An 18,651-nucleotide genomic window follows, 5' to 3' on the forward strand; every position below is an offset into this window, starting at 1 on the left:
ATGCGCACAGGTGAAATCTGTTTGGAGTTAAGTAGCGAAGCATGACATGTCAATACAGTTCTTTGCAGATTTTAAAATACTACTTTTTAAACCAGAATTTGACTATTTGACAATGAATGAATAAATGCACATAGATGATGTAATGTGATAGGAAAATGCATTAAAGCAGTTAACACAACATTTCCCTTATCAGTCCAAAAACACAGACCAAATTTTAATATCTAGTAGTCTGGCATGGTCTAGCTCCATTAACTCAGCAGAAGGTTTAGAAGCTGGGCACAGACTTCACTAAATGCAGATGGTTCATTGTGTGGAGGGAATGAAAGCCATGAAATACATAGAGTCAAAGCTCCCCAAAATATTTGTGTCTAACACCCTTCATTATGCAGATTTTCCTATTGTGGAAATACATCCATGGTGGAGTTTAGAAACTTTCAGTTTTGAGACCTTTTTTCCAACTCTGCAAGGATCCACTCTGCTGCCTAATCAGACTCTTCTGAGATCCCTTTCAATCTCACAAGCAAAGATGGAAGTGGCTGATCTTGAAGCAAATGTCTGCCAACAGGTATTTCTTCTTTCTCTTTTGGGAGGATGATGAGAAGTGTTCTTCATGCTTTCCTGAGGAGTATACTCTGAACAAAACCTGTGTGGCTTGCTATTTGGGCAGCACAAGGACTGAATAACCTGATGCATTTTTTAAAGTTTTTCTGCATTTTTTCCTTGTCTCCTTCTTTTCAAAATGTCAGTTCAGCAGCTGAATGTCCTGCTGAAGCAGCACATGAAATTCTGTTCTAAGATGCTGAACACTGTGCCTGAGCTTTATGCCTAACCCTGCCTACCTGAATTCCTGGGTCTTTTCCTTGTGACAGAGCAATATGCCTAAGTAATTTGTTTTGTTCCTTAGGGACACATTATTCACTCCAGTGAAAGAAAAACACAGGGCAATTTTTCAGCTGAGATCCTGGTGCTGTTCCAGTATGACAAATGTGTTTATTTACACCAGCTAAAAGCACTGGCCTCTGGAAATCATTGCTCCATGCGTTATATCTGGTGATTTTTATGAATCAGGGAGCTTTCTTGGGAATGATGGGGAAGGCAATATTGAACCAGGATCTAAGAAAGAGGTCTCATGGCTCTTCAGCATCATACAAGTTTTTCACCAGAACTCAAAAGAAAAAGGGCATAATTTATTTCCTAAGGCCTGGCTACACTGTCCTATGAAAGATCCCCTCTCTGTAGCTCACACAAAGCACTCACTTCTCTTTCTCCCATCAGTAGCTAATTCCAAGTCCCGTGTGGCCTGGGAAAAGCAGGAGAGGTGTGAAGCAAAGGAGTATCAGGGCAGGAGAGATTATTTCCCCTGCTTCTTGGAGAGAAGCAGCCCAGATAAAAAATGTTGTTCTTTGATGCCATAGCACAGATTTGGGATATTGGCCAGCTCCCAAGGGTGTCCTTGGATAACTTTGCTGTCGTGTCTCCATTTCTCCAGGCAGATAATAATGCTCATCCATGACACTTAAATAGCCAGAACCAAACTCTGCCCCAGTTACATCAGGGCACAGCAGAGGAAACACTGCTGACACCTCACTCATTCTTTCCAGGTTTACCACAGGAAATTCCAAGAGCAGATTCCCACTCTGACGGTTCATCATGCTCCTCACAGAGGCACTCAAGGGTATTTCTTCAAAGCCCTTGCTGTGCAACACCCCAAAAAGCCCTTTGTGTCCATCTTATTCTTGTGGCCCATCACCTACACCTAAGACTGTGTTATATGTCTGCTCTTCTCTTGCACCTCTTGTGTGCCAGCAAGAAGACCTCAAACGGCCCCAAAACAGAAGTTAGGTAACAGAGGGCACAAGTGAGGGCCCGAGGCAGGACTGGATTGTAAGCAGCAGCTCCCTGGTCCTGCTGCAGGGCCCCTTCTCTTGAAGCACTCTGCTTTCCTCACTGCCCAGGAATGAACCTGCCCAAAGGCACAGTGCAGAAGGATCAGGCCTGTAAGCTGGTTTCACTTTTATTATTTGCTCCTAATCTGCGGTCAGTTCCCACGCAGGTTCTGAAGATTCGATCACCCCACAGCAAAAGCTTACAATGAACTGTGGTTAATGAGTCCTAGGAACTCCTCTCACCTCGCTCAAGCCCCTGGGGTGAGAAAGTTAAGTGCTCCTCTGCAAGCTCAAGTGACTGCTCACCATTTCCTTAATATTCCATCTCTTTGTGTTTTGCAGTTTGCCTTCTGCTGAGCTAATGTTTATTTTTCCAGAGAGCAGTTATTGTGGTAAACTGATATCACACCAGCAGTGTGGGAAATAAGACTTCATCTCCTGTACTTCAACACTTCATCCAGGAAGGCAAAGAGAGCCAACCTAAGAACCTTTGTTTTTAACAAGGATGACACCTTGTGGCTAGTGCAGTGGTGGTGGCTGTCACTCCTTGATGCTTACTGGGTCTCTCTCACCAGTGATTTTCCATTATTTAAATTGTGTATTTTTTTCTAATGGAGAAGATATTGCATTCCCCTCATGTCAATGTGGAAACCCCTTGGGCACATCAGCATCTGCTGCTGTTGTCTAGGTATTGGGACACCAAGACCTCCAGGAATATGACTCTTTCCTGTTTGTTCACTTTAATCATACCCTTGAGCGTGTTTTACTTTACCCACATAGGTAATATTAGAGAAAATAATGGGACTTGTGAGCTGAGAATGGACTAGGCCCCATTTGTGTGTTTGTAGACCTCTGCTATTCAAAACTGTGGAAGAAAAAAAATGTCCTTTTACTTTTTTGCAGTTGTGGAGAGCAGATGATTCTTTACGGAAAATACAACTCTCTAAGAATGTTTTCTATTCTAATCTTGCTGACTAATCTTTCTTCTTCTAAACTTTTAATCTTGCTTAAGGAATAAATGTGTGATATTGTGTTAGAAAAGCCAATCAACTGCCAAGGCTCTAGCTGGGAAGCAATGTGAGTTCCCCTTTGTACAAGCTCCTCTCAAATGTGATTGTTTCCCCAGTGTCAAATTCCATGGATTTTAGCAGCTGAATGGGTACAAAATTTGACATGGTCAGAAACGTGTGCTTATAAAAACTTATTACCGCTGAATAGCCGGCGCATTCTTGGTGCACTCATGCGCAGAGGCCCAGCTGGCAGCACCCCTGGGCCTCATTAGCACACACACGCACCCATCCCGGGCTCGCTCCAACGCCGCCCGCCCGTTCCTGTGGGCTGCGGGCAGCGGAGCTGTCCTCAGCTAACCCGGGCCTGGCCCGGACGGGACACAGCCACCACCGCGGCTCCTGGGCCGCTCCCGGGGCCGAGGCCTCACGGGCTGGGAATTACAGCCCAAGCAATGCTGAGCTGAGAGCAAGGGTGGGCACGAACACCAAGACTCTGACTTTCCAGCTGACATTGCTGCTGGAGGGTTCACCAGCACACAGGTAGCTGCCACCTCCACAGCATGCTCCACCAGGCCAGCAAAGCCCCACAAGGAGCAGCAAGCTACAGGCACCTTTGGATGCCTGGGACACTGTAGCTGCCATCTCCACAGCATGCTCCACCAGGCCAGCAAAGCCCAGCAAGGAGCAGCAAGCTACAGGCACATTTGGATGCCTGGGACACTGTAACCCAAACCTATGGCTCCCATACAAATGGAGCCTATGGGGTATATCCATTTTACAATCACCTAGGGTTTGGGTTGGAAAGGACCATAAAGACCATGTAGTTTCACCCTCCTGCCATGGGCAGAGACACCTTTCACTATCCCAGGTTGCTCCAAGCCCTGTCCAGCCCAGCCTTAGACACTTGCAGGATGCACAAAGCCAGTGGCTCACACTGCACACAAGTACCAGATTGGTATGCATACACCAGCTTTAAGAAAAGCTGCCTCACCCTCACAAGCTTCTCTACTGCCAAGCCTTACACTACCAAAACCTCTTTGCCTGGATTAGTGCCGTCCCTAGACTTAGAGACAAATCTCACAAGTGATTTGGAATAGTTGAAATAACAAGGTTTGGGCAGCCTGGGCTGTGTGGGGAGGTTAAGCACAGATGCTGAGCACGCAGTGCCTCCTTCCTGGCCTTACCCAGTTCCATCCAAGCTTCTGCTTAGAGCCGAGCTTTTTAGCTCAGGCAGAGGGAACTCCAGTGCCCCTGACACGCCTGGGCATGGTGGTCATTACAGGATGACTCTCCCTGCCTTTCTGCACTGGAGCATTCATGGGCAAAGGGCCACAATATCCCCTCCCGAAAGGTGGAAAGGCATCACGGGTGAGACCCCTGGGTGAATAAACAAGAGCAATTGCCAACAGGGAACTTGAGTGACAAAGCCAGATTTTTTATGGGTATTCAAACAAGAACCAGGGAAACTTCTCTGGACACTGAGGGCTCCTGCAAATCCAGTTCTCATCTACTTTGCTTTAACGACTGCCCAACAACTTTTCTAATGCCAATGTGACTTGGGTGATTAAATCCAATTGGTGTCATGTTAATAGAGAAAACATTTCCCAACACATACTGATTCCCATAAGATATTAATTAAAAAGCAAACAGCCTGAAGGTCACTATTTTTAAAACAAAAAGGTACAATTTTTCAATTTAAATTAGTGTGTCATTACTTGATTTGATTTTGGTAGCTGAAGCTATCTCTGGGAATTGTCAAAACTAAAAATGTTATTGAAACAAACCATCTGAAACCAGTGCAAATATTTTTTTAACATCCACTGACCTGAAAATCCATTTTTCACTCAGCTCCAGTTATCAATAATAATAAGGGAAAATATCTTTCTCCATTAGAAATATTACATGCACAGGAATAATATCCAGTGATATTATCACATCCATTCCTTTATGAAAATTCTGCCTCACTACCTAAGTTTTCCTAGGAGCTTAAGATATCCCTTGTACTATTAAGAAAAGGTCTTAAAAGGGGGATTCTGGAAAGGTTCAGCTCCATTTCACCAGAAGACAAAAGGTCAAAATAAGCCCCAAAGATAATAAGGAGTGCCATTCATAGGTGGGATGAGAGCTAAATTACTCCACATTCAAGCAGAGCTTTAGTTTAAAAGACAAGAGTGGGGCACCCTCATTTAACTACAGTGATTCCAGTGGCAAGAACAAGGCTGCTTCCACATGCAGGTTAAATGCAGCAAGGGGCGTTGCTCCCCAACAGGCATGAAAGCAGGAATAGCTTTTAAGGGTTGAAACTTTTAGCTTTGACATTTTAAAAGTAGAATACTTCAGGTTTGCTTGTGGTGATCATTTTCATTTCAAAGTTCCCCTGCATTTATTATACAGGGTCAAACAAAACTTGTCAGTTCAGCACTGGTCCCTCATTTTTTTCTATTCTTCGCATCTTGCCATGATTTTGTTTCAGGGTCCACAAGAACCAGTCTCTTTATACAGACCACCAAACCAAGAATATTACACAGTTCTATGTTCTTTAAGCTTTGCATGTATTAAAAATTAGTATTCATGCCATGGTCAATATGCTGTGAGTAAATAAAAACTGTAAATCCAAGTGAACAACCAAACTCCTGATACTGCCTGATCCAAATGCACAAATCCAAATCTCCTACGCTGCCCCCAAGCCAGCAACACACATATATCCAGATATTCAGAAAGAGAAAAGGAATTTCATAAGCCACCAGGCCAAGAAAATTCCTCCTCTGTTCTCCTCCTGACCAGGATCTTTGGGTTTCCAGCATTTTTCTTCCTGGCCGCTGTTAGTTTTGGCAAGAGCAGTAACACCACTAAGAAGTTACAGACCCCCTGTTCCATTCCATAACCAATTTAGCTAACTGAAACCAGCAAAAAACCCCCAAAACCCGCACCTTCTTATCAGATGGAATTTCCACTAGTGCCTGAGGGAGGGAGGAAATCAGAAAGCATACTACAACCCAGCAGGAGATATTTCTGGCCATGATTAATGCTTCCTTTAGCAGTGCAACAGAATCTTTGCAGATCTTTGGGGATCCTTGGAAGAATTCCATTTACTACTCTCCAGGCCATATTTTGCTGTGAAAACCTTATTACACAACAGAAGCATTAACGGATTCAGAGTAAAATAAGAAAAGAATGTATTATCCTAAAGATTTGGAGAACAGGGAGAGAAGAAGTTAAGAAAGGCACACAGGGTCTTCCTTTCACTCCATGTGATTATGTTGTGATAATGCCTGCTACAGACCCGTCCATCACTCGTGGACTCAGGTCAGAGAAGCTCTCTGACCCGACCAGCTGGGTGACACAAGCCAAACAATGACAAATTCAGCTTCAGTTGCTCTTGCCAGAGGGATCTCAGGGTTGCCTGTTGAGCAGCTATGAGACAGCCACACTTTCCTTTTATCCATCTTGGTTTTTTCTTTCCCTTTCTTTTTGTCTTGGCTTGAGAATTTGCAGGGATATCTACAGAGCTTGGAAAGGCCCAGTCTCTCATCTCGCCTTACAGAAAGGTGTCTCTCTAACTTTGGCTTCCTTACCCAGCTCCCACATTCCCAACTTTTAGCACATAGAGAGGTAATTGCCTTGAGTTCCCTTGATAGGAAGTACTTTAAAGCCATCCTCTGGCACAATAATCTCACCTCGCAGATTTCTAGGTATTGCTGTGAAGCTGGTCAGTGACATCTCACAGGGATGCAGGGGGCCAACGCAGCTCCAATTGCCACTGGATTGATATGCTCCCTTCCAGTCATTGGGGAATGCCACGGCCACAGGCACGATGGAAGATAATGCCTTTGCTGGAAATGGCAGGATACTGCCCCTATTTTCAAATTACCCTAAAGAGAAGCAGACTCACTCTGGAGTGCTGAAGAGTCAGCACCTAACCAAAGACATTTGACTGAGGATTGTGCTTGGTCCACAACTAGTCACCAAAAGTACAGGGGCAGACTACAACCCCCTGTGAATTACAAAGAGGGCTTAATGTGAGTCAGGAAAAATCAAGATGATAATGCTGTTGTTGCCATGTGATTTATCCTGACCAGAATTTAGCTTGTGGCATCACATTTTTCCCCTAGTACAATATGCCACCCTGAGCTTCTCTAATATCTCATCACCGGAGGCAGGAGGTCTCCCAGAGCAGGGCTATCACACCCTCTCCCCACAAACCCCGAGGGGTCAGTGATTCAGCACGGACTCAGCAGCAGCAGGACCACAGACTGAGCCACTTTGTGTCATTTCTCTTTGCCTTGCAAACTCCCCCATCCAAGGGGGGACACAGTCCATCCTGTTAAGCTAATGAGAGCTGACAAGATCCCAACCTGAGAAGAATAAACCCTACAGAACAATAGATGCTCACCCTGGTTCTCTTCAGCTCCAAGCAGCACAGGAACCTTTTGTTTCAGCAGCTGACGAGATACACAACAAGTCATAGAGACACTGAGTCACCCAAGCGTACTTATTGTTGCTTCTGCTTACTCCTTCCTCCAAACCTCCAGTTCACTCTCCATCAGTCTCCATCAGACAGTGATATAAACCAGAAAAAGCCCATGTCCCTGCTGGGCAGGGAAACCTTGAACTGCAGTTCATGATTAATGTCCAACACTTGGTTAAATAACAGCCAGTCTTAAGGAAAGCACAGATGAAAGTTGTGCCCAGACATTTTTTTGCATAGCACCAGTTTCTTAGAAATCTTAGATGTTCTCTCTACAGGTTTCTCAGCTCAGATTGTACAGAGCACAGTCTCCCCATGGTCTTGCTGCCTTTCCACACTGTCTACAGGAAAAGAAAGACTGAAGCACCTGCAGTTCTTGTGCCTGGAGTTTACAGAGACTGGATTACATGGAGGGTAGAGTGATTTTTGGATGTACCCCTTAGTGAGCAGGTGAGGACACAGCTGCTGCTGGCAGGTCAATGTGTTGCTACATTAGAGGCAGCTCAGAAAGAAGCACAAGAACTTCTGTTCCCAAAGTAGAAGGAACTGTTAATAAATTGAAAATCCAAAGTTTTTCCAGCTGTGGTGGTGTATTGCTGAGAGTGGTTCCTGCAGAATGGCACAGAGGAGTGTGGGGACACCTGGCCAAGCCTGACTGCCATTGACTAAAGCAGGAGGGAGCAGGGCCTTAGGCTGGCAAAGGGGCTGCTCTGCACTTATGGGCAAGGAGAAGCAGGCAGTCCCTCCCCTCCCCTGTCTGTGGCTGTGTTTTTGGCCTACCAAAAGGCTAAGTTGCCCTTGATGAAGCTGTGATGGAAAACTAATCCTCTCCAACAATAGCCCAGTGCTAAGAAACATCTGTGGATCTGGGCAGGAGAGAAAGCAAGGACCTCTTCCAAGGGCATTTGTTTCTCCATCAGTCTTTTGTGGTGTCTCCCTCAGCCACCTCCTTCCCTGCTTGGTTGTTCCAGCATTAGTTTGCACAGGCTGTTTGCAGAGACAGAACAACAACAGAGGTCTGCTTGGAAAGCCAGCAGAAACCTCTTAGCTTGAGACCACAAATGTGCAGAATCCCCAAAGAACAAAAATGTTTGAACTTGCCTCCCCAAAAGTGTTGTATTCATTGACTTGCAAGCAGGGGGAACTGCCATAGTAATTTAACCTAGGGAAGAGTGCCAACAACTTATTTAATTGCAGAGTTGGTGCCAACAACCCCACAATACAACTATTAATACAAGTCTGCAGTACAAGACTAATTCTGCTAACCTTTTGCTATTGCCTTTTAGTCAGGTCAGTGGCTGCATCCCTTCTGTGCTGACACTATTCAACAAACACTGGCAACTGCTTTTAAGCAAACACCAAATGGAGCAGGGCAGGAGGGAGGGGAGAGGGACCATTGAGAAAATGAAGATTCCCCCCATGACCTCACCCCTCGCTGCCCAAATGTTTCACATTTCTCTCTCCATTTCAAGCTTCTCTCTTGAAATGTCTTGCCGTGTATTTGCCCCTGGAAAACAGCCAGATCTTTGGTCTGGATTCCATCAGCTCATTTCCCAGTTTCTATGAGACTGTATTTGAGAAATGTGGGTCTATCTCAGTCCACTGGCAAGAGTGGGCATCAATCAGTGTATGAAAACATGAGGTCTGACACTGGGGACCAATCCACTTTTCTAAATGCGGTGTTTCTTTAAAGAACACGTATTTTTACAGAAAAATTTTAAAAGAAAGCAATAATGGATCTGGCACTACTGCAAGTTTTCAAGGGCATGATTATTCCAGCAATTATGTGCCATTGTAAACATCTTAAAATCCAGTATTAAATGATGCATAAATCTGAAGCAACATCATCATCATTCATGTATGAGGTAGTAAACTTGCTGCTGCATTTGCAGACTCTTGCTTAACTCTTCACCCATCCCCACATTTGGGGTTTTATAGTTACATCTCGTGACTGTATCATAACTTCCAACCACCTGGAAGAACATTTCTTTAGCTTTTATCTTTTATCCTACCTTTATCCTACTGCCACTACCATGATAGAGAAAATAAATACTGCCTACAAACTCAACAGAAAAACAAGGTAATAGGGCTACAGTGAACACTCCTTCTCAGGGGGTCAGCAGTTCTCTACAGGTATTGGGAAATTTTCAGACCCTGCTGATCCTACAAACCAATCCCCTGAAGACTTCAGCTCACAAATGGCACCCTGCATGTCACGTTCAGCAAATGCTCTGCTACCAAGAGTGGCTGTAAGCCCCGGGATGTGCTGGATGTGCGCTGGACGGGTTGCAGAGGCCGGAGCTGCTGACGGCAGCGCTGCAGAATGTGCAACCCAGCCAAGCTCCTCATGCGGCCGGGCCTCGCAAAATCCCCATTCTTGGGCAGAATGGGCAACGGCTTTCAGGCTGCCAGATTATCTGGCGAGTCTGTGGGAACTGCAAAACACTGCATCTGCCTGGAAAATGGCACCAGCTCAGCACAAGACGTTTCCAGAGGGGAAAGTTAATATATGGGAGGAATGCACATAAATCCTGTTATTTCTTAATGGGATTTGGGAGCTTATTTCTCACCCTGTGCTTTGAAATGTATCCCACAGCCTATTCTATTAATGAATTTAAGCACAGTGATTTTCTTATCAGCAGGAATCATTCTTCACTGGGGTTCAATTTTTTTTGGTGGGATTTTTTAATGCAAGTGTGAAAAATTAATATTATGCTTGAATACCAGTTAGGATGTTAACAAGCTGTGTCCTGGATAAGCTGCTCTTGTTCTCCTCCTGTTGTTCTTCTCCTAATTTCAGTTGACCAAGAAACCTGGAATCATTTATTTGTTGGGGTTTTTTTATGATTTAGGCAGTGGTTGGCTAAAAATGGAAAGATGGGAATTCTATTTCTGGTTCAGCTCTGTGAATGAGTGGACACAAACTTTCTCCTGCTTAAAACAAACAACATTTGGAAAGTTTTTTTCCACCTCTTGGGTGTACTCAGTTGGTACTGATGGGTACCAACATCTTTCGGGGTTTCCTGGCACTGCCTTGGATGCTCTCTGCTGCCACTGGATGGGGATTCACTCCAGGCTTTGGAAGTACACAAATGAGTAACAGAAATTTTCTGCCTTAGCAGTCTATCTTCAAAGGCCTCTGCACTTGTTCCTTTGACTATCAGAGTTTGTTGGAAAGCAAATTACAGCTCACCTCATTTTCACTTCCCTCCCAATTCTGACTGGTTCAGAGAATATCCTGAGTTGGAAGGGACCCATAAGGATCATCAAGTCCAACTGCTGGCTCTGCACAAGACCACCATGTGCCTGAGAGCATTTTCCAAGCACTCCTTGTGCTCTGGCAGGCCCTGGGGAGCCTGTTCAGTGCCTGACCACCCTCTGGGTGAAAAACCTTTTCCTAATATTCAGCCAAACACCTCCTGACACAGCTCCAGCTGCTCCCTGGGATCCTGTCACTGGGTGAATACTTCCTGTGCAATAAACCTATGCTGGATTCATGCTTCCCAATTTTGAGCTTCCTCAAAAGTTCCTGAAGTGAAACAATGATGAAATTTGAGATGAGATTAGCTCAGCTCCAGCTCTATTATCAATGATGGGTTTTCATCCTATGCCTTCGGCTCCCAAGAACTGTGGTAAAGGCTGAAAGTAGTGGACCCTTTCACAAGCAAACATCTGTTGTGTACAAACACCGAGTTAAAGAGTGCATTCCCTGGGTCTCATTTTAGGATCAGCTTTTAAACCTCAACTCTGGCTGTATCTGCTACAGCCAAGGATATGTGGCATTTTCTGTCTAATCTTTCACGCAAGGTAAAGCCAAGGCAGGATTCACAAAGGCTTCATTTCTGGACCTTAAGGATTATGTGTTATGTTTAATCACACAGGATTCCTCTCTGTCCTGAGAGGAAAACATTTCTTCCCTTATACCTTTCTGTGACTTTGGAGGACATGACAGTAACTCCTGTGGCAGCCATGAGGGGTGGAGACCTGATCTTTCAGAGGATTTAGTGGATTTAGGCCAAAACCTCACAGCTTGGGCTGACCTCTGCTGAGGAGGAAACTAAAGCATGACTGGTCAGCTGGACCCCAACATCTGGCAGCTGCCATCCCCACCCTTTCTCAGCACAGAGAAATCCTTTTCACCATCTTTTCCTTCCACAGGCACATTCACAACATAGTTGTTTGCGCCCCTTGGGATTCATAGCCTGGGACAAGCACGGTATTCCCTGCAGCCAGGCTCCCTGGGATGCACCACAGCACAGCTGGCAGTGCCCCCTCAGCAGTCTGAGAGCTGCCCTGACCCTGCTGGGGCAGCAGCAGTGCCCACCAGGCCCTGCTCACGTCAGGCTCTGGGCTTGCCTGTGGCTGCTAATGCAGTGCTGTGGAAGTGAACAGAAGTCTTTTTGTGCTGGAGAATGCTCAGCAGCCTGATGGGGGGGCTGACAATAGAAGCCTTTTCATGCAGCAACTCCCTCGCTTTAAGCAAAGGTAGTCCCTTGTGCTGCCATCAGCAGTCTTTGGAGAGGCCCTGATGTGAGCCCTGGGAAGCCAGGAAGAGGGGTGAGGAACTGCCTGCTGCTTCCTCACACAGTTACTGTGGCAGCTGCCAGTCTGCAGCATCCACATCCCCTTGGTTTCTGGGATCAGACCTCTGCCTTGTGCGCTGCCTGCAGCAGGAGCCAGATGTGCCAGCAGATGATTTTGCACCGTGGACCCCTCACCATCACCAGCCCACTTGCAGAATATTGGAAGATAAAGGGTGAGAAGGCGTGGTTTTGTCAAAAATTAACAACACACTGAGCTATTCTTCAGCAGCAAGGAGAAAAACAAAGTCCATATTGACAGCAACAGGGGTGGAAATGTCCAAAGAAAAATTACAATAAATTTCAAATAAATCACAGAAGATGTCACTGTGCCTCTGGCTCAGTTTCATGTCCTAATGCCCAGGCCAACAAGTCTCTCATGACTCTGCCAGCTTCAGAGAAGCCTCCCTAACGTGGACCCTGGGCATGGGCCATGGGTTTTGTGCCTGCAGCCCTACAAAAAGGGTAACAGTTCCTAAACTGCCACTTGTCACACCAAGGGATGCAGGGAACAGTGCAAAGGAACTTTGCCTGTCAGTGCATAAGATAATTTTATTTTGTTTAAGGGGACTCTGGGCATTCAAGAGGGGAAAGCTACGAGCTCCTGCTACTGGGAAAACACAAACAATGTTTGGATCAGACAGGGCTAAGTGTCTGTGGACCAGCTGGGTACAGAATGGCCTTTTGAGTTTTGTTTTGTCAAGAATGGTGGAACAATTCCCACTGCACATCACTAAGTGCTCTTTGAGCTCCCTCAACCAAAAATACCAGAGAAGTAGCACAGGCAAGGGAGCCTTGTGAAGGCAGCTGGGTCCAGCCCCTGCAAGCACTGACTGAGAGCACAAACCATCAGAGTTTGGATCAGGCTCCAGACAAGATTTAAACACCTAACAAGAATTCCAGATTATTTCTCAGGCTCTGTCCCAAACAATTCCCATTATTATTAAACTTTTATTGCTTCCTACATCCCTGCTGAGAGGTAAACCTCAGAGTTTGTGTCATGCTTTTGGCATGAGGTCCCTGCAAACGACCTGCCCTTTTGAGTGAAGGGAACCCATGAACTCCAGCACAGCATGTGAAAAGTGTTCCCACACAGCCACCATCCCAGGGAGAAGGCTTTGGATGCTTTAATTCCTAGGCAAGAGAAACAACTCCTTTGTTAGCATTGTCAACACGGAGCTCAAAATAAAAGGGCATTTCAGAGGCCTACAACAGCCAGAACTGTTCCAAAGGTTTGTGTAGCGAGGAGAAACACGCCACAGAAATACCTCTCCTGGCTCCAAAATGGTTCAGACTGATTAACATTAATTACCTAAGGTTAAAAATTCTTAGAGAAAATTGAGAGGGAATGAAACCTTACCTTCTCTTACCAGTTTGCCTTTACTGCCTATAACAGTCAGGGCTTTCATTTTTGCATTTTTGCAGCTAAGGGTGAGCCAAAAAAGTAATTTGGAAATAGAAATCTGGGTTTACTTCTGGGTATTATCATGATTTTGAGGCCAAAGAATATTGGATTCTTATTAAACACTTGGTATCACTGTGGCATTTGTCATTGAAGTTCTGTTTCCAGATGAAAAAACCACTTGTTTAATGAAATTTCCACTGCAAACAAATATCCTCAAATTGGGCCAAAATTACAGGGTTCTAAATTACTAAACAGGTATAACAAAAAAATCAGAAATTCAGCTGTAGGACCCAAGGTCTAGAAACAGAGGAGTGGAGGTCACTTCAGGGAATCTGACTTCTACTCATTTTGAAGCCTTAGTGACACATTGAGGACACTGAGTTACTTTTTAAGCACCAATGGGTGTAAACACTAAAACCAAAACAAGTGTCCTGTTTTTTTAAAAAAGGAAAGTAATTAAAAACATGAGAACCTTCTTGCCAAAGGACTATTTGACCACACGTCATTGACTGCATGTTCTGTACCACACAATTAATATAAAAAGGAAAATACATGGTGTTAATTTGCCTCTTTTTGGGCACTGTCTCACTGCTACCCAGGGACATTCTGGTGCTCCTTTAGCTGCTGAGTTTTGGGCATTTCCTTGAGGTGCAGCAGAAAAGGAACATGCAACTGCCTACCTTTTGCCATCCTTCCCCTTCTTTCCTGCTGGTACAATAAAAACATGCTGGGAGGATTCCACAAAGCTTTATTCTGAGGCTTCTCTCAGGGAAACATTTAAGAATCTTAAGAATTACTTTGTTATTAGAAACTGATGCATGATTCTTTTTTTTTTGTCCCACAGTGTAAAGTGATTTGCTGCAAAAAAGCATTTTTAGTATTATCTGGAACTGTTGTTGGATCATTCCCAGTGCCTGCATCCTTAATGGTCCTTTTCAACCTAAAACTTTTTATGATTCTCCAAGCACTCTTGTACAGAATTAAATCTGTAACATAATTCATCATTTCCCCACAGTTCCTCATTACTTCACAGTACACTCAGGCAAGGAACACTGAATTAACTAAATGAGTAATATGCAATTAATTCTGAGGAGCACATAGTGAATTGAAGCACCAGAGGAATTTCTCAGTTGAAACTGGAAACCAGGAAACAGGAGCTGCCTGCATTCCAGAAATCAGAGCTTTCACATGCAGCCATTCTCCAGCTCTGCATCACCCACGCATGAGCAAAACACTGAAATGCTGACACTGAGCACAAACCAAGCAGGGACTACGAGGAGAAAAAAGGGAAAACCCCACCAAAAATAAAACCCAGCACATTTTTGCAGTGTTGTTTCAGGAAAGGCAGGCACAAGTCATACAGCTCCCAGTGGCACTGTGTACGCTCCGGGCATGTTTGACATTAAGGGGCTTGGTTGTTGTGGAAACCAAATCCCATAGATTAATTAATGTTCAGCAGCCAGAGCCATCTCCCATCCTCTCTGTCTCCCTGCCCCCAATTAAAAAAAAAAAATAAAAAGGAAAAAAAGAAAAAAGGAGGGAGTGCAATTTTTACATCACAGAGGAATATCAGAGGAAAAAGAAAGTCTTTCCTCACAACTGCAGAACACTGCCAGGAACAGTGAACAGCCTGTGTTAGTCCCAAGTGTTTATAAAAGAAAAATTAAAACACCATTTCAGTGAGGCTGGCTTTTGTGTCTGTGGCTATGCCAAACTGCCTCCAAGAAGATGAAAGATGCAAGAAAGATGATTGTGTGACATTTCTAAAATCCCTTTATGCTGGAAAGACTTTAATAGGAGCCCCCTTTTTTTATTTTCAACATGTAAATGTAGTAATCATAACTAATTTATGTCAGTGACTGACAGTCTTCATGTGATTGTGTTTGCACAGGGAATTGCAACGGGATTTGAAAATGCAAAGGATTTGAACAACATTGATTCTGAGTATCAGCATTTTCTTGTATCTGCTGCTGGTTGTGATCCACTGAATTCCCCACATACATCCCAGTTTGCAGGAGGGCGTAGGATTGGACAAAAGTCCGTTTGCGCACTGGTAGTTTAACATACATACTATAAACACAGAATTGACCAGATTGATGACGCAGGACACATATGGTTAGGACCTACTAGAGGTGAAATTTCAGAATTACCTATATCCTATTTTCAGAACAGTTTAGGGTCATAGGTCAAACATATTTTAGATATTCAAAGATTTAGGGTGATGCTTTTGAAAATCCGTGGTCTTCAGCACCAGTTCTGATGAGAACAAGGAATTCCTTCTCCCATTTTCCCCCCTCAAAACATCCTTGAGAGCAATGCCTCTAGTTGCCTGTTGAGAATACCCAATTATTAAGTAGTAAACATCTTGAAGGTGTACCATACCTGACACATATTTACTAACCAGGGTGAGCAAACCACTTACCAACCAGGTGCAAGTGTTTACTGCACAGTTTCACACACACACTCCTAAATAGCGCACATTCCTCCATGTGGCTGGGAGCACTCACGGTGTTTTACCTCAGGAGTGGCGGGGATGGATGGATTACTGACCGTGCTCAGATATGGCACGGCTTCACGACACAAGATCACTTCACCAGAGTCCCCTGCTCCCTCCCATTGATGGCAGTGAAATAAATACAGCCACTTCCTGTGGGACAAAACCTGCACTTGGATAGTTAAACAATGCCAAGAGCTCTCCTGTGTTTCTCAAATATGCAGCTCCTGAGCAAAGCTGCTGACTCAAACAGGTGCTCAGCACTCAAAACCCAACTAAATACAAGGCCAGTTATAACATTTCGGTGTTACTTCCACAACTCTTGCCCTCTGAGTTGGGCACCACTCCCAGCTTGCTTGCATGGCACAGAAAATGAGAACAATTACCTTGGAGATGATTAATGGCTCTCCGTGCTCCAGCCCGCCCTTCAGCGTGAATCCCCATGGAGCACCTCCGTGCAGCAGTGCCTCCAGGTAGATGTATCTTCCCTTGTGGGTGATGCTGCACTCTGAAGGGGATATGCTGCTGTTAATGTTGTCCAGCATCCTCATCTGTCCTAATCACATACTCAAGCAAACACAAAACCCACTCAGGCAGTCACAGAACGACCAGCTCGGAAATCAAAGTCCCCAGAAGCCCACCGCAAGTCATCCCTGAATAGGAGGAACAACAAGAGCCTGAGGTGGAAAGTTCTGCTTCAGAGCTGGAGTCCAAGGTGATGGGTTAAAAACAGCCCCATCCACATTTCACTGCGCCGCTTCTCCACCGGGATTTTAGTTTCAGCACTGAGCTCTCCCCATTCCCAGCTACTCTGGGCATGAGAGCTCGGGAAAGATTTCTCTTCCTGCCTTAGGCAGATCAAAACTGCTTTCAAAGATGGGGGCAAAAAAAGAAAGAAAGAAAAAGGAAAAAAAAAAAAAAAAAAGAAAGAAAAAGTTTATGGATTTAAAAGCCCCCGGCCAGTAAATTGCCAAAATCCAAACGAATGCTTCATTTGTGATTGATTATCAGTCTTTTCTTCCTTTCTGCATGCGATTTACCATTACAATGGCCTTTTTGCCTCAGCCCACTGCACTAAAAGAATGGAAGTGTCTTCTCCCTCTCAGCTCTCAGTTACTCTGCTCGCTTACTTCACAATTTTCTGACTTGTCAAAAAAAAAAAAAAAAAAAGGCGAGGGGAGGAGGAGGGAGAGAGCAAGTCTATTCCTAAAACCCTTTAGAGGGGTATAAAATGTGAAATAACTCCATACTTATTGGATTAAAGAGTGAAAAAGAAACCATTGGGAAAGCTGGAGTAGCAGGTGAAATGAATCCTCTGGGAAAAACGTTAAGGCGATAGCTGAGCTCTTTTCATTTTCGGTGCTCTCCCCGATGAGCGGCCAGAGCTGCAGCAGCTACCGCTGCTCTGAAGGAGGGTGAGGAAGTGAGGGGGGAGAGAGAGAGAGAGAGAGAGAGAGAGAGATGGATTAAGGCAAGTAAGGCAGTGCTGCCCAATTGTGCACATCAAGCATGCAATTATAAAATGCAGTGTGCAAAGCTGGGGCTCACCCTTTTATTATGCCCCCGGAAACCACCATCTTTCTATTGTCCTTGCCAAGGAATTGTAACAATCCAAACTGCCAGTTGCTGAAAACACAATGGACCTGTTCCAAATCAGCTCAGTGGAGCACTGCTAATAATTCTGCTCTCATAAAGTGCTTTTCCTCTGCGTGGAGCCTACCAGCTTCCCAGGACATATTTCTTTTCCCCATTTACATTGCCAGAAAATGCCAATGCTTTCCCAATAAATGGAATAAGAAACAACACCAAAACTCTGGATACTTTTATTTGTGTAGGCAGTTACCTATTGTAGAACATGTGGCTGTGGGTGGATCTGCTCTTCCGTATGTGCACACGGACTTCACAACTTGGCTCATCCCTTAACATATAACACAGCACATGTCACAGAAGGTGTGCAAAACCTTTCCTGAGTTTTAACTGGATCTCAAATGGGACAATAGAGAGAGGAGACCAGAGCCCACTGCCTTTCCTGTTGGCAGAGCTGAGGAAACACACAGTAGTGTCTGCCTCTAAGGCACCCCCAGCTTTTGATCTCACCATGCATGGAATGTGCATTATTTCTCCTTTGGGTTTTGCAAGCTCTCAGGGCCTTGTGTTAACAAAACCTTAATGAACAGGGGGGGAAAAGCTTTGGAGCTGGGACTTTAAACCCAGGATTCCTTGCATTTGTCCGTGCCACCCCATTCCCATTACAGCCATTAAGATGTTGCAGGTTCCCAGAGCCTTCTATTTGCCCCACACATCCCAGGTCTCATTCCTGACAGCCCTGGGGACAAATGCAGGAAAGAGGCCCCTCACTTTATTTTTCATTGTAGATGATTCCTCAATCCTTGCTTATCCTGAGCTTTGCCCCCTCAGCTTCCCTCCCAGGGGCTGAGTTTTCATTAGCCTCACAACCTGGTCAGGCTCACAGGTTGCTATTATCCAGAACTCACTCTTTAGCCTGACTCAAATCAGATTTCTGAGGCTTTACACTCCTAATGTTTCAGTGTGAAAACCCTCGCTCCAAGGCACCACAAAGAGCAATTCATGCCCATGCTCTGCACAGCCCTTCCAGGGACAGGAAAAGCCTCTGGGAGCTCTCCTGAGGCCGTGCCTCCTGCTCCCTCAGCCAGCAGAACTGGGTAAGGCTGTGTAAGGACACAGCAGCCTGTGAACAGCCCGAGGCACTTCTCTGGATTGCATCCATTTCCCATAGGAAACGTTTGTCATCACAGCTGTCTTTGGACACCAGATTTCCAGTGAGAG

The 18,651-nt window shown here is 45.0% G+C and overlaps 1 protein-coding gene across 1 annotated transcript in view; it reads right to left on the bottom strand.

Annotated features, from left to right (window-relative positions):
• The window catches only part of SHROOM3 (shroom family member 3), a 110,256-nt gene extending 93,862 nt beyond the window's left edge, over positions 1 to 16,394 (bottom strand). Inside the window, exon 1 of the mRNA XM_059470332.1 lies at positions 16,230 to 16,394. Within this exon, the coding sequence (XP_059326315.1) occupies positions 16,230 to 16,394 (165 nt within the window). The remainder of the gene's footprint in view (positions 1 to 16,229) is intronic.
• Between the last annotated feature and the right edge of the window lie 2,257 nt (positions 16,395 to 18,651).

The sequence above is a fragment of the Ammospiza nelsoni genome, chromosome 4 (genome assembly GCF_027579445.1).
Source record: "Ammospiza nelsoni isolate bAmmNel1 chromosome 4, bAmmNel1.pri, whole genome shotgun sequence".
In the NCBI taxonomy this organism is placed as follows: Eukaryota; Metazoa; Chordata; class Aves; order Passeriformes; family Passerellidae; genus Ammospiza; species Ammospiza nelsoni.